The following is a 15559-nucleotide window of genomic DNA, read 5'->3' as shown; positions in this document are numbered from 1 at the left end:
CTGGGTGTCTTGTGCACGATTGTATCGTTGAAGGCTTGTTTCATTGGTCTTTCTGGTGCAACTTGGACTTTCTTTCATCGGTACTTTTGGTGTATGTATATTTTACACTTGGCATTCTTGAGATGAAGCTGTATTTCTCTTCAGTTGGCTTTAATGCGACGATCATTCCTATCTCTCCCAATAGTGTAAATCAAAGCATAAATAGTACATTATTGGAGATTTATACTCCTAATAAAATAAATGTATGATACACGAGCGTTGAAATATGAGCATGTGTTGAAGCCATGTCTCTATTTCCTGCTCCACGGACTCCTCTCCTGGTCAGTACCACCACGCTCCCTCTCCAGCAGACGGTCAAACTCCCGCTGCGCCTGAACCCTTTCCCGGTTCTTTTCCTCGTCGACCTTTGAAAAAGAATAGCCGTCCCGGGAGACTTGCGCGCTAGAGTCAGCTTCTGAGCCCCAGCCGCCTCCAGACTGGGGCTTCTCCCACGTCTTTCGGTCTGGCTGGGAAGATGGCTGGTATTGTGCTTGCTGACGGATGCGGTCCCATGCTGATCCGCTGCTGTTTCCTGAAGCATCCGAGCTATTTCTCGAGGGAGCGACGGGCGAAGCGTCGTCGAATTCGTCGGCTATATGAGAGTCCCATGAATCGGCTCGCTGGGGGGCCTGTGATGATGACGTAGAGGTGCCATATGAGGTCCAAGAGGACTGTGTTGGAGTGTTCTGGTTCTGTTGTTCTGACTCTCTATATTGACTCGCGCTCTCTTGCTGTGCCGCTGATTCCCATGCATCGTTGATCTGCTCGCGGTTGTCCGGGTTGCCCCCTAGCAAAGTTGCGCCTTGCGACTTTCCGTCATGTAAGAGTGCCCGCAGCCTTGAATCGCGCTCCATCTCCGAACGCTGCCGCATAAAGTTTGCGCCCTGAAAGACTGGCTCCCCGAGAACCCACAGAGTTCCATAGTAGGCGGCGAAGCGGGCGCTGTGCCACATGAACTTGAGGCCCGGGCTGCCGCCAATGGGGCTGAAGCGCTTGAACTCGGGCGTGAAGAAGGGGAACCGCCATATCCTGCGGCCTCGGTAGGCCATGTACGCTGCAAACCCGGTCATGGCCCATTTCCATGCCAGCAAGTTGTGCACGCTTGATAGGAAGTGCTCCGTGAGAGCTTGAGTTTCCGAGTCCTCAAAGGGCCTGTTGTTGACTGCGGCCAGCGAGACGACGGTTGACTCCGCCAAGGCCAAGGTCTGGGCCTTTCCGAAGCCACGGAACCGCGCATAGAAGGGAGCTTCGTAATTCTGGAAGAGGCGTTGAATCTGCTCGTGGATTTGCGGTTCGAATTGCTGGCGGTTCGTTATGGCTCGCTGGCGACGCTCTTCCATGGCTGCTCTGGCATTGCGGATGTATTCAGACCGGCTCATGTTCTTGAAATCGGGATTCCGGTTGCCGTCGCCGCCGTTGTTGCTGCCGCCGGAATCGTCCATGTTTTGTGTCTTTCTCTCTATCCTTGTTCCTTTTTATTTATCAACAAGGCAACATAAAATCGGAATTCAATGTCTCGTAGATGCAACCCCGCGAATGTAAGCTATCGAACCACATATGAAGCCGGTTGAAGCGCTGTGACGCAAGACATTGCAAGGGACCGGCAGCTTTATCGATAAGCACCCCCACGTGACCGTGTCATTAAGCTTCATGTTTGTAGCTCCGCGACGCGCTTCGGGGGCGCGTTTAGACAATCTGCCCTTCCTAATTGAACAGCACAGATTGTCACTGCCGAGCGTCCAACCCTCGCGATAAAAAATCAAAACGAACAATGCACGACTAGAGAAGCCTTTCAATGTAAGGCTCTCGTCACAGCCTCGCCAATCATGCCGCTCCAGAAGTCGTATTCTGAGCGGATCGGGCTCCCGAGAGTATGTTTACTTTTTGTTGTTTTGTTGTGACTGGTCACTTACATGCGGTGCAGCAACGCTCGCCGTGGCAGCGGTCTCACAGCCACCCAAATAACCTGCAGGCCCCGAACTCGAAGAATCTGATTCCCATCTCCGACGTGACCAAGAAAAAGCTCAACAAGTTTCTCTACCAGGACTCTAACCATGGGTCCGCGGCAAAACAAGGCGTAGGAGCGAGGGGCCGTGGGACAACCTCAGCGTCCAACTCGGAAACGCCCTCCAACCTTAAGATGATTGGAAACAGTGCCACTCCGGTGACTCGGCTGAACTGGAGCGACCTCCTCGAGCCATGCAGCCAGGCCGAGGAGGATACCAGTACTTCTCCCAGCGAAAAGCTGCTGTGGAATAACAAGCAGGATCCAAATGCATTCGCCACCATTTCCCCGATGATGCCCCGTAAAGGCAGGAAGAGAGCCAGGAGCTCTTCGCCGATCTCTTCGCCCCCCACCGAACGAATTGCCACCCCGACGGTCAATGTCAAGAAACTCGCCAAGGCGTTGAAGGGGCCTCACCCCGACCCGACTCTGGAGCTGTGGGATCGTTACTCGCTGAATGGGCCAGAGGGACAGTCTGCCATCACCGGTGTGACGAACCCCATCCTTGCCCAGTTGATGGTATCATCATCTCCGAGACCTTCCAAAAACCAGACTGCACAAGTGGAACAGGGAGACTTGCGCCGGGCTGCTAGCTGTGGATTCAATTGGACCAAGAGGAGGAGGGTTGAGAAGTCCAAGTCTGGCAGCCAGAGCAGCACTGGTCAGCGAGAGCTGGAGGCTGCGTCCAAGTCATCTCTTGTTACGGCGTTGCTGGATTCAGTCACGAGTAGTATTCACGACCAGAACCCGGATGAGGACGCCGATATTGGAGCCATGGACTCACCGTCTCTTAAGAAGAGGCAGACTGCGCCTCAGAAGAACAACTCGCCGTCGAGGAATTCAAGGCGTCGATTGCCAAGCCCAACCGTCTCGGACTATGGCGATGATGATGATCTGGATGATGAGCTCCTAATGCTCGAAGAAACTTTGCAGGCATCACAGGCATCCCAAGCAATCCGGGCGTCTCAGGTGGCAGAGTCTACTACAACGGTCAATGGAAACACACAAAGAGCAGAGAAACAAGAGAGGCGGGGATTGGAGAAGAAGCCAGTTTTGGATGAATTTGACGATTTTGACGACGACATCTTCGACGGCGCGGATGATTTGCTGGAAGGTTTGGAGACCCAGACTCCAGTGCCGGCGAGAAGGACGCAAAGGGCAATGAAGACGTCTCCTAAAAAGAAAACCCCCAAGAAGCAAGTTGATCTGGATGACGAATTCGATGATGTTTTTGACGGCGATGTCGACTTTGAAGCGTTTGAATACGCTGCGACTCAAGCGGTCCAGCAGCGAAACTCTGCTTCAACAGCTGTATGTGAGGAAGCTATCCCGGAAGAAACCATGCTAAATGTAGGCCAGAACAAGAAGAAGATCAAGACTATTCAGCGATATTTAGTAACCAGTGTCTTAGACGGTGAATACGTCGATCAATACAACCGCACCTGTCCGGAAAAGGTGAGCCGAGCCAACGATTACTCGGACTTGTGACACCTGCTGACTCAAATTAGATCTTGCTGATTCAAGCGGATGGCTCCAAGTCTTCACGGACTGTACAGCTACGAGGTTCTTGGTTCGATACGCCGGCGCACCCTGGTTCTTATGTCCATGTCATTGGAGAGTTTTCATTAAAGGGGCAATGTGTTGTGGACGATGCCCAAAATCTCTTGATCCTGCACCCCGACCAGCTGGTATCCGCAACTGTTGTTGCTGATTCCTTTGGCTGCATGCGGCGAGCTGTTCTCCAAGATCGAGTCAAGGCTACCAGCGAGGCTTCCCCTCCGCTGGTCTACGGAACGATGCTCCACGAAATCTTCCAGGAAGCACTACTCGCCAACAAATTTGATCTCCCTTCCCTATCTCAGTTGATTGATAAGAACATTGAGAAACACATTGAGGATTTGTACACGATCAAAGTTGGCATTGCGGCTGCGAAAGAACACCTTCAATCGAAAATGACCGAGCTCAGCTATTGGGCCAAGAGTTTTGTTGCATCTCAACCGCAGGTAAGATGTGACGATATGTATTTCACATATACTCGATGCTAACAGTGTCCAGACCGATGCCATTGTCGAAGGAAGAAATGGTGATAGGGCCACTATCGCCGTCAGAAAACTGCTTGACGTGGAAGAGCATGTCTGGTCGCCTACTTATGGGCTCAAGGGAAACATTGACGCAACAGTCGAAGTCGCAATGATGGACGGCAAGCAGAGCCAGGTGTTGACAGTACCATTCGAAGTCAAGACTGGCAAACATGCCAACAGCAACCACATGGCGCAGACGGCTCTCTACACTCTCCTATTATCGGACCGTTATGACATTGATATTGCCTATGGCATCTTATACTACATGGAGACATCTAAAACGATGCGAATTCCCGCCATTAGACACGAGCTTCGACACATGGTTATGCAGCGAAACCAACTGGCATGTTATATCCGAGAGCGAAGCGTCCAACTACCTCCCATGCTGAAGAGCAAACACATGTGTGGAAAGTGCTATGCAAAAACTTCCTGTTTCATCTATCACCGTCTAGCTGATGATGGCAACGGGGAATCCAGCGGCATGAATGAGAAATTTGACGAAGTCATCAAGCATTTAACGCCAAAACATCAAGACTTTTTCATCAAGTGGGAAAACTTGCTTACAAAGGAAGAAAAAGAAAGCCAAAAGACCAAGAGGGAACTTTGGACGATGATGAGTACTGAGCGTGAGAAGAAATCTCGGTGCTTTTCGGATGTCATCATTGAAGAAGGGTCTGCGTCGGTCGATGAGGATAACCCGCGGATTAATCGATACCACTACACCTTTATCAAACGCGAGCCTCCGCCTAATTTTACGTTTATCGGATCAGAGTTAACGGTTGGCGAACCAGTGGTTGTATCAGATGAAGAAGGACACTATGCTTTGGCGATTGGCTACATTACCTCTGTTCGAAAGCAAAGAATAAGTGTTGCGGTGGACCGACGATTACACAATGCGAGAATTCGACAGCCTGGATTTGACGAAGTCAACAATCAAGTTTTTGCTAGCATTATGGAAGTTGCGCCGGAGGGTGCATCAATTGATCAGAGCCAAGGGAAAATCAAGGAGGCGCCTATCAGATACCGCCTGGATCAGGACGAGTTCAGCAATGGCATGGCCACTGTGAGAAACAACTTGATACAGATGATGGCAAATGATGTGCCGGCTGCGGTGCAGATTCGCAACTTGATTGTGGATCTGGTTCCTCCTAGATTCAAAACAGTGGCAACGCAATATACCGTCACAGATGGGGAGAGCTTGAATGTCGATCAGAAGCGAGCAATCGAAAAGGTCATGAGCGCGCAAGATTATGCACTTGTGCTGGGAATGCCTGGCACCGGCAAGACGACTACCATTGCTCACATCATCAAGGCTCTCGTTTCACAGGGCAAGACGGTGTTGCTGACATCTCATACACACACTGCTGTTGACAACATCCTCCTCAAGCTCAAGTCGGATAAAATCCCCATTCTCCGACTTGGTGCCCCTGCAAAGGTTCATCCTGAAGTTCAAGATTTTGCACATCTCGCGGGTCAGCCGAAGAAGACGTTTGAGGAGATTAAGGAAGCTTGGCATGGAACCCCAATTGTCGCCACAACTTGCCTGGGAATTAACCACCAAGTCTTTTTGGAGCGCTCCTTTGACTACTGCATCGTAGATGAGGCATCGCAGATTACCTTGCCTATCTGCGCCGGCCCAATTCGACTCGCAAGGACGTTTGTTCTAGTAGGAGACCACAACCAGCTACCCCCGGTGGTGAAGAATGAGGAGGCCCGGCTGGGCGGCTTGGATGTGAGTCTCTTCAAACTTCTATCGGATACGCACCCGCAGTCCGTTGTCAATTTGGAGCACCAGTACCGCATGTGCGAAGATATTATGACTCTCAGCAACACCCTCATCTACAATGGTAGACTTCGTTGTGGCACGGAAGCTTTACGCAAGAAGAAGCTTCACGTTCCCAGCATGGAATCTCTTAGACAACGCCACCACGACTCAACGTCGATACATCGTTCTGGAACAACCAGCTCGTTTTGTACCGGGCCCGTCCCTTCACGATGCTGGCTTTACGATCTCCTGGATGCTGAAGCTCGCGTTCGGTTTGTTGACACCGATACAATTCGTCCGCAAGTTCGAGAAGAGGCTCAAGGCAAGCGCATCATAAACCCAGCCGAAGGACAAGTCGTTTCTCAGCTTGTCGAAAGCTTGCTTACTGTAGGCGTCCCAGCCACAGAGATTGGTGTTATGACACACTACCGTGCGCAACTCCACCTCCTGAAAGATAAACTCAAGCACTTTCCCGGCGTGGAAATGCACACGACAGATCGCTTTCAGGGACGAGACAAGGAAGTCATCGTGCTGAGCCTGGTACGAAGCAACGAGGCGTGCAATATTGGAGATTTACTCAAAGACTGGCGACGTATCAACGTGGCTTTTACTCGTGCAAAGACGAAGCTTCTTGTTGTGGGCAGCATGAGCACCCTCAAGGGAAGCGGAGATGAGAATATGCTGAGCAAATTCATCTCATTGATGGATGATCGCAATTGGATATATCACTTGCCGGATAACGCGCTTCAGAACCACTATTTTGAAGATTTGAGCACACAGCTCACAACGCAGCGGACGCCCCGGAGGTCACCAAAGCGGCCAACGAGGGTGAGTCCCACTTCGTATAAAGACAAGGAGAACAAGAGGCCGTCGCCGAGAAGAGCAAGGATGGGAGAGGGGATGCTACTCAAGGGGAAGCTGATTACGAGGGATATACTGAATGAGATGACGAATGGCGCATTTTGAATTTGAGAGGGAGGCTTTTTGTTGCATATTTCTCTGCCGGGTGGTAGGATTGATTATAGTTGTTGGACGCGTGTGATTATGGGGTCATAGGATATTTGTAAAGCAAGGATAACGAGGCATTGCATTCAGGGTATTATTCTGGCGAGAATTCAGATTACGAAGTATTACGTTTGCTTATTCCGTCTGTCTTGAGTGTTGGTCATCGTCGTCATCTTGGTCGTGTTCTTCGTCTTCTCGTTCCTCGCCTTCTACTTCATCCTCCTCTTCGCTGTCATCTTCATAATGCTCTCCTAACTTCCACTCATCATCGAACCTATTAAACGTTAAACCCGCAATGTCAGATGGAATTAGCTAGGGGGGAATTACCCTTGCTCGCCGACGATGAACTTTGTGAACTTCTCGAGCTCTTCTAGCTGGGCCACGCAGCCTGTGAGACTCTCGTTGTACGAGTAGCTGTATATGTCGCTCCACTTCTTGTGCCATCGGACGTCGCTCTCGCGGCCGTGCTGCGTCATTTCGTCTTCCACGGCGGCGGTTTCCAGGAGGAGTTTTCTCCTTGCTGCGGCGGCGCTGGGGAGATAGCGCTAGAGGTTGTTAACAATAGAGAACATGTATAGGCAGAGAATGATGATTCAAGAGTGTGCGTACTGGGACTTTTCGGTCGGCTCTGAGAGCTCCGGCGAAGATGTACAGGTTGGCCAATATGGAGGCGACGGCGTCTCTCCTGAAGCCGAGCAGGCGCTGTGCGGCAACGGGGTCGTCGCGGACGTAGTCTGGGTTGTAGAAGACGGCGGATTGGCGCACGGCGATGAGGTAGTCGAAGAAGCGTTCGCAGGAGTCTGCCAGGCCGGAGTAGGGGAGGGGGTTGAAGGGGCTGCGGAGGCGGACTTCGTGACGGGTCATGACCTTTTGATGGCGCTGGCGTCAGGTTTGATGTGTAGGTATGGGTTGGAGATGGTTGGAGATACTTACGAGGAGCTGTCTGATTCGGACGAAGCCTTCTCTGATGCGGCCTTCGAGGATTTCGGATCTGATGATGTCTTCTGGGGTGGGCTCTTTGCCTTGCTCAAAGTAAATGTATTTTGCGACGACGTCTGTTGAGGGAGTTAGTGAGATCATATGTGGAGGGTTGTGATGTGTGATTGTAGAAGTACTTCGGTAGATGATGCTTAGGAAGAAGAGCATTGAAGAGAGTGATTTCCTGAGTTCGTGTCTTGCGATGAATGGCCATAGACACCAGTTGACGACGATGGGAGCGGTTGTGCCAATGAGGAATACGGCGCCTCTGTAGGCGGTGGTGAGAGCTGCTGAGGAGGGGAGATTGCCGGCTTGGAGCTGGAGTGAGATGACTGTGAAGGACAAGCAGCCAACGAGGCCAGATCTCTATATCATTCATTAGTTTATTATAACCAGTGATCAGGGGAACAGAGATCTTACCGGATGGGAGCTCAGCGTAAATCGATAGAGCATGGGTATCATGAAGATAGCTGCAAACACTGCAACTACGTAGGGGTTTCCATCTCCTGCGGCATGTGAAATCCCAGCCCACACGGCACCTAGTATGGCTAGGACAGCTCTGGCAATCAGGTCCTGTGCATTGCCGCCTACACGGGCGTGGATGAGAAGCCAGCTCATAGTAACAGCCCACCAAGCTTCGTATTCATCCCACCAGACCTTGTCCCAGCTGAGATAGGAGGGGATTGCAAGGAGAGACGTGACCAAGACGGTTTTGAAGGCGTATCGGCTCTCGTAGCCTTGTAAAAGGTGCAGAACCTGCCAGATTTTGTAACTCACGCTGTTCTTCTTAGTCCCTAGATCGGGCGGCGCACCGGGATCCGTGAGATGCGTCAGCTCGGCGTGTAATTCCGTCTCCGAGATGTCGTCTTCGTATTTCTCCAAAGGTTTGTATTCTCGACTCTTGATGGATTCTAGAGCACGAGCAATTTCGAGGAACGTGACGTGGTATGATCCGGCTGTGGCTCCGCCTCGGTCATGGGTGACTTGAGGGTTGACGCAGTGGACGGCTTTGTGGAGTGGATATGACGGTAGGTGAGGCCGTGGCCAGTTGGAGCATTGCTGCATGTTGTATACTTTGCCCATGAGACTCTCGATTGTGGTTGCGGTTTCACGGAGGTGTCTTGCAAAGATGAATAGTTGGACGATGGCCGAATCGTTCATCGATGATGAGGGCAGCTGGCCTGATTCAAGGAGTTCTGACTCGATGGCGTCGAAGATGGCTTTGGCAGTCCTTATTCGAATCTGGACTGGGGCAATGTCAGATGAAACGGCCATTGGAGGACCGAGATATTGTCGGTAGCCAGAGAGGTCCATCAACGCAGCTTGGCTTGTCTGCAGCCCCAGGTTCATACATGCAAGAATCTCTTTGGTAGGCTTTGCCAGTTTCCGAATCACCGTACGCGTTACGTCCGCTTCTTTCAATACACCAGGAGTCTTGTCTGTGGTAATATTATTCAGATCGTTGCTGCTGGAAGATGAGGATGACATCTGGGTGGCCTCGACTACAATCGGAACGTTGCCATCGTCGGTCTCGCTAAAGAGGGCGCTCTCCGTTTCCATGGCGAGCAGAGCGCGGATGACGGCTTGCATGATGTTTCGCAAGTCTCTCACATCGTCTGGCTTGAATCGTGTAATGGTGAGGCTGGACCGCATCTCACGGTTAGAGGCAGACAGGTCTACGAATGCACGTACTAGACTCCGCCTGAATCTGGTGTCTCGAGGACGTGGAATCACGATGGCCTCCTAGACAATTGAAATAATTAGATGAGACTAGATGAGGGCATGAGAGTCAATGAGGATGTACAAACCAGCATGAGGGAAAAAGAACTATGGAAAATAAGGGCAAGCGGTCTTGCGCCAGCATCAGGGAAGATTGTACAGTTAAATAGCAGTGCGATGGCTTGGCCAAAGAGCCAAGGAACCGCGTAGTTTCTCAGCTTCTCCCACACGATGATGTGTCCTTGAGTCTGGGATAAGACGGTGAAGATGATGGCTACGCCTGCGCATACGACCATCTGGTAGAATCTCGCATAGAACGAACGTGTCCATGCTATGACTGCCATGAACAGGGCCAGGAAAAGAGCCAGAATGCCCCCATAGCCATTGCTGGCGGCAGAGGTCGATGTGGATAGTAAAAGACCAGCAACTCCCCATCCAATCCCGGCTGCTGTCCCAATGGTGGTGAAGATGGTGCCTTCAATCTGCGCACCCAAACTCCTGGCCGGGTGATTCAAGACGACTGAGACGGCTATCATGTAGTGAATTGGACCAAGCCATCTTCGGACAGCCGGTATCAAGCACAGAATGTACGCTGCGAAATAGGCGGTAAAGGATCTGAGGAGACGAATGCCGGTTCGAGTTGTGGCGACACGCCGGAGCACCGATTTGGCCTCACGCATCTGTCTTGGAATGAACCGACTCGCTGCCAACGGTGATTCTTGGTCGAAAGCAGCGGGGAGCGAAGCCCTGGATCGTTCTACAAAGACTTGCGGCACCAACGGCGTGTGCTTGAGGAATAAGGCGTCAAAGAAGCCATCTCTCTCCTCGGCCACGCCGAACGTGTCCGGGTCGATGTGGTCTTCTGGGAGAATCTGGTTTATCGGGAAGATATAAGAGCTGCGTCTGCTGCCGTATTCAGATTGTGCTGCCGAGGTGGTTGTTGTTTTGAGCGGTGGAGTTTGGGCAAGGAAGCGTAGCCTGGTGGAAGGAGGACAAGATAGTGACTGAGGGTCGTTTTCGATGTCGCTATTGCTCTGGAGAGGGAGTGGCGGAGTGAAGTTTTCGAGGTCTGGTGAGTTATTGGCAGCCATATTGATGTCGGGATCTGGTTATGAGTCTTGAGACTCCGAGGACCTTGATGGATCCAAGGATCCAATGGCTGAGATTTCACTCGGCTAGTGTTATCATAACTCGAGTTGTTTATATGCAATGCAGAAGGAATGTTAGAAGAATTGAAATTTCAATCGTCAATTGAAGAGGGACAAGAGCATCAAAGTCGGCATCGCATGTTCGGCAGACCTTGGAATATCATCGTCGGCGTTCGGCATCTACGTCGGAATGGAGAAGACGCTGCGATTCCCGGAACTCAAAGCAGACGATTGAGCACGAGCCATGAGCCCATCAATTGGTGCCAGAATCGCTCATCCAACAATCCGACGATTGAACAATAGAAGATTCAGCTCTTCAATGGGCGTTGCAGGGCGGAATGGCTGACGCAATTGGGACACGAGTTGCTCTGAAAGTGTTGGTGGATGAAAGGCGCTGAAGACTTTTCCGTTTTGGGGCAACGGTTGGAAAACAAGATTCGGCGTCTGGTTGACAAAAGTGACCACGAGGACAATGTTTGATGATGAGCATTTTATAATTAATATATTCGTATAGGTTGAATTACACGTTATTGATATTTCTATATTGATCATGATTTTCAAGATAGGCGTTGATACTGTCTTGTATGATGATAGCGGATAGCACAGACTGCCTATTACGCACACCAAAGACGTTAATAGTCAATATTGTATTGACCACTACCTGCACCAATACTCCAATTGAACAGCGGTGTTTTGGATTACAGTTTACATCTACCATTTCCGGCACTTCTTACCAACCAGAATAACAGCAGTGTCGTGAGCAGCAACAGCCGCCTTGTACGAACTAAGACACCCAAGATTCTTGTCACTCCACACATCTCGCACCTCATAGTGTCCGGCAGACAAGCCCGGAATCTCATGCCACTTGGCCTCCTTTGTAACCGTCTTGTTCAAAGTGTTCAACATCAGCACCAGATGCCCCTTTGTTGATGGACCAGCCCAAAACTCGGCGGGATACGTAGAGTTGTACGTCCAGTCAGGGTTGATTCCCCATTTGTACGGAGTAGCCGGGCGGCCATAGACCTCGTCCTGGTTGAACGCCAGCAAGTGCTTGTTCTTCAACAAGTTGATGTTGTCCTGCGACAGCTGGGCGAGATCCGTCCCGATGAGAAGCGGTGACTTCATGGCCGCCCAGAGGGCAAAGTGCGTGCGTGTCTCGGCAATCGTCAGATCGCCGTTGCCAACCTCGAGCATGTCGGCGTCGTTGTGGCCCCAGAAGCCGACCGAGTTCATCTTGAACGAGTTCAGGTTGAGAATGTGCGTGACGGAGCCCCAGTCGGGAGAAATGTCGCCGCTCATGCGCCAGTTGATGCCCGTCGCGTTGCCCCAGGAGAAGACGTCGGCCGTGCCCCAGATGCACAGGCTCAGCGCAATCTCGCGGCTCTGCTTGGCCAGGGCGTCTCGCATGGCGCCGAAGCGCTGGGCTGACTTGGACGTGCTCCAGTCGTATCCTGGAGGAGCGAGTTTCGGCTCGAGGGCGGTGGTGCAGGTGCCGTTGGGGCCAGCCGTGGAAGCGTCTTGGATGCAGGCGACGTATTCATCTTGCCAGTCTGAGGGGACGTTGCAGTTATCGCTTGAACATGGTTAGCCAACGTTGGTCTTTTCCTGCTCATGAGTAAGAAACAAGAACTTTAGACTCACTATTTCAGATCTAGTTGAACATGAATGGTTAGCTTTCAATACTTCCTGTTGCGGGATACACGTATGATGCACTTACAGTCAACTCCCCAGTTGGCAAAGTCGGCAGCATCGACATCCTCGTATCCGAGACTTGCTGGGTAGCCGGCGCAAGTGTCAGTTCCAGCAGCTAGTACATGGTTAGCATCTAGATGATTCTCGATTTATTGGTCAAGGGTCGAGCAAAGGCAACTTACTGCTGTAAATACCCAACTTCAAGCCCAGAGCGTGGACTTTTTGGGCCAATCCATCGATACCGTCAGGGAAACGAGTGGTATTGGGAGCAATATGGCCGTCAACCCGTCCATCCTTCATCGACCAGCAATCATCGACTATGAATTGAATCAGCAGCTACTAACTAGTGAATCTGAAGAGATTGGCTTACTGTTGACATATTCGTATCCTGCGTCAAGAAGGCCAGAGCTCACAATCAGTTCGGCGGCCGAGAGGAATTTGCTCTCGTCAATGTCGCAGTGATACGCATTCCACGAGTTCCATCCCAAACTGGGAACTTTTCCCTAGATGTTTCATCTCAGAACAAAGAGGCACATTTATAAGTGAGGGGGAACACAATCTTACAGTGGTTCCATCGGGCATCGCAATTGCGCGTGCACCAGAGACGAGGAGCGCAAGGCCAGCCCAGACGGAAGGCCCTCCGCCGCTGCTGATTGAGCGAGATGCCATTTTCTTCAGCTCTCTTCAATACGCTTTGATGAAGTCGGTCGTCGTCCTTCTCTAATGGAGGAGCTATATTGCTACTTCTCTTGCGACTCGGGAATCAGCAATTGATCGCTTACTCCTCTGAGTTGAATCGCCACGGATTAAAGAGAGACAGGACACTGAGGGGAGTTGAATCGCATTTATAATTGTCCCACAACGCTTGGCTCAATGACACTTGGGAGAATTAACCCTACGGAAGTGCGGAGAGGGAGCCAGTGTTACAACATACTCAATCTCTCTCAAATACACGCATATACATGTCCACCATGATACGAGACAACTTCAACGCCAAGGGCCACTTATAGTCCAAAACAAAAGTGCCTCTTTACACACGACCGTTTATAAGAGCCATCTATTTTCGGAATACAAGAGGAGGAAGCTGGAGAATGCCATGTTGAGGAAGCGCACCAACCGGAACACGCACAGCAGCATCACAGCCCATTGCCATTGCAGCGTAACACTGGGCTTTTTGCTTTCTCAACACAAACAAAACACAACACACCATGCATACGCAACTCGGCGACGCTCCGTCGTGCCGTTATTGGAGAATGACGCTCCACCCCCGCAATTTGAACCCACGATGGACGGCACATGGTTCCGCGACTATGTCCAATGCGGGAGGCATCTGGCGATCCATGTGCCGGGTGACAAAGATCAGGTTATTCCCAGGTTTCCTATTCGTGGGTTAAGACAAGGCTTTCTCGGAGTTGGGTAATGCGAATGGGGATTTCGTTTGATCCGGATTATAATTCGGAGCATCTTGGATCTCCAGGCTTCGTATTCTTGATTGGGAAGACACACAGCTGGAGGTTTCGGGAGATGGCAAGCAGTATAACAGTTAGACAAATTAAATACATCATCATGCAAAGCATCCAGCGGCTGAATCGAAATCTTTGCAAGTCACTTGTGTCGCTTTCAATCAATGCCAGAATGAAGCCGGTTTGAACGATGATGAAGCTCTTCGGAGCACATCAACGCCTCCAGTCGCCTTCACATACGAGCTTTTCGCATATGAATACTATTCTCATGTGTGCAAGTATATAGGCCTACAACAAATAGCCGGGATAGACCAAGAGCCACTACCGAGGTCTACGGCGAGGCAACGGAAAATTCTCCGAATCACGTCAGGCATTGCAGGGAGAATTTAGGCGCCGGTTCCCAATTCTGTCATCAGTGTATCCGACGGGATATTTTCTTTCTCGATATGCTTAAGACTACCCTTATATCTTGTGCACGGCTATGTTCCGTCGTCCTAGTCGATGTATACACGATGCCATGGCGTCTAACCGGTCTCAACATAGCAAGCCTCCGTAAAGGATTCATCGCTGCCGGTACATTTGGTACAAGGTGAACTCCTCTTGGCTGTCCTAATCCGAGTATTGTCGTGACAATTGATCGCGCATCCACAGCGCAAACGCAGAAGACGAACCGGAACCGCGACGCTGCCAGGATCCAACGTGATCGATAGATCGATGTCGAATTTTCCTTTATGTTCCTTTCTCATAACAGTAAAATCGCTGGGGTATAAATCGAGCACTCTCTCGTGCTCTCCGGAGAGCTCCCAACTCAATATCTGTGCCTCGTGCTGTAGTCCTTGGGGCTGACCACCAAACCTCTGCCCTTCTTTGCTCCTCGGTATATCGTTTCAATAATGTCAATGAGCTCTTGCTTGTCCTCCAGCACCCAGTTGAGCTTGTTGTTGTTACCAGTACCGAAATCGCACATCATGTGTTTATTGCGGAAGAAGAACAGAATAGAGCAAGGATCGTACAGCTCATACATGGCGTTGAAATCAGGAACCTGCTTCGGGTTAAAAGCAGCTCTCACTCATGGGCAAGATGAGACCTACCTCGTCAATGTCACATAGGTAAATGGCGGCAAAGTTCTTGACGCGGTCGGCTATCTTGTAGAGCACTTCATCCTGTAGCATGCAGTCCTAATGACAGTCAGCTTCTTGTTCACGAGAGATGAAAACCAGAAGATGGAATCTCTTACCCGATCGTGGTCACGTCCAAACCGGATGACGACGAGACGGTCCTCTTCTATGGAACAGGTCAGCACTGAAATCACATGTGAAAATCACGATGAGCAACACTAAAGAGGATGACGAACCGGATAAGATGGCCTGGTCGACGTGCCAGCCGGAGTTCAGATGCGGGAGAACGACGGATCCCATTGTGAGATGAGATGCTGCTTGTTTAATTCTATGGCGGAGATGATTGTCTGAGTCTTGAGCCTTGAATTGCTTTGTTGAGATTTTGGGCGCATCGGGCTTCAGGTATTGCCGTGCCGTGTGGCTTGTCATCAGTGTTATGTGTGGCGCATTTGCACATGTATTGCTGCCTAACCTAGAGGCAGAAAATTGTAAAGAAATTGACAAAAAAAAACATCAACCATATTGTGAATCAGAATATTGAGGTAT

The 15559-nt window shown here is 50.8% G+C and overlaps 5 protein-coding genes across 5 annotated transcripts; 1 reads left to right on the top strand and 4 right to left on the bottom strand.

Annotated features, from left to right (window-relative positions):
- Positions 1 to 290: 290 nt before the first annotated feature.
- Positions 291 to 1481, bottom strand: Triagg1_236 (uncharacterized protein; the record flags this gene model as incomplete). The annotated part of the gene is made up of 1 exon (XM_062897354.1): positions 291 to 1481. One exon carries the CDS (start codon positions 1479 to 1481, stop codon positions 291 to 293), a length of 1191 nt encoding a protein of 396 aa, XP_062760586.1.
- A 384-nt stretch (positions 1482 to 1865) lies between these two features.
- On the top strand, positions 1866 to 6856 carry Triagg1_234 (uncharacterized protein; the record flags this gene model as incomplete). The annotated part of the gene is made up of 4 exons (XM_062897342.1): positions 1866 to 1910; positions 1964 to 3499; positions 3553 to 4047; positions 4100 to 6856. 4 exons carry the CDS (start codon positions 1866 to 1868, stop codon positions 6854 to 6856), a joined length of 4833 nt encoding a protein of 1610 aa, XP_062760584.1.
- A 174-nt stretch (positions 6857 to 7030) lies between these two features.
- Triagg1_233 (uncharacterized protein) lies at positions 7031 to 10683 on the bottom strand (the record flags this gene model as incomplete). The annotated part of the gene is made up of 7 exons (XM_062897331.1): positions 7031 to 7169; positions 7223 to 7440; positions 7505 to 7774; positions 7829 to 7950; positions 8011 to 8239; positions 8294 to 9616; positions 9682 to 10683. 7 exons carry the CDS (start codon positions 10681 to 10683, stop codon positions 7031 to 7033), a joined length of 3303 nt encoding a protein of 1100 aa, XP_062760583.1.
- A 768-nt stretch (positions 10684 to 11451) lies between these two features.
- On the bottom strand, positions 11452 to 13101 carry Triagg1_232 (uncharacterized protein; the record flags this gene model as incomplete). The annotated part of the gene is made up of 6 exons (XM_062897320.1): positions 11452 to 12313; positions 12382 to 12391; positions 12458 to 12547; positions 12615 to 12749; positions 12803 to 12935; positions 12997 to 13101. The coding sequence occupies 6 exons, from the start codon at positions 13099 to 13101 to the stop codon at positions 11452 to 11454; spliced, it is 1335 nt and encodes a 444-aa protein (XP_062760582.1).
- Positions 13102 to 14703: 1602 nt separating this feature from the next.
- Positions 14704 to 15313, bottom strand: Triagg1_231 (uncharacterized protein; the record flags this gene model as incomplete). The annotated part of the gene is made up of 4 exons (XM_062897309.1): positions 14704 to 14937; positions 14987 to 15073; positions 15133 to 15179; positions 15250 to 15313. 4 exons carry the CDS (start codon positions 15311 to 15313, stop codon positions 14704 to 14706), a joined length of 432 nt encoding a protein of 143 aa, XP_062760581.1.
- Between the last annotated feature and the right edge of the window lie 246 nt (positions 15314 to 15559).

Source organism: Trichoderma aggressivum (genome assembly GCF_033847375.1).
Source record: "Trichoderma aggressivum f. europaeum strain CBS 100526 chromosome Unknown scaffold_001, whole genome shotgun sequence".
Taxonomy (NCBI): Eukaryota; Fungi; Ascomycota; class Sordariomycetes; order Hypocreales; family Hypocreaceae; genus Trichoderma; species Trichoderma aggressivum.
Note: the sequence above shows the minus strand (reverse complement) of the source record. Positions and strands in the feature narration are given on the sequence as shown.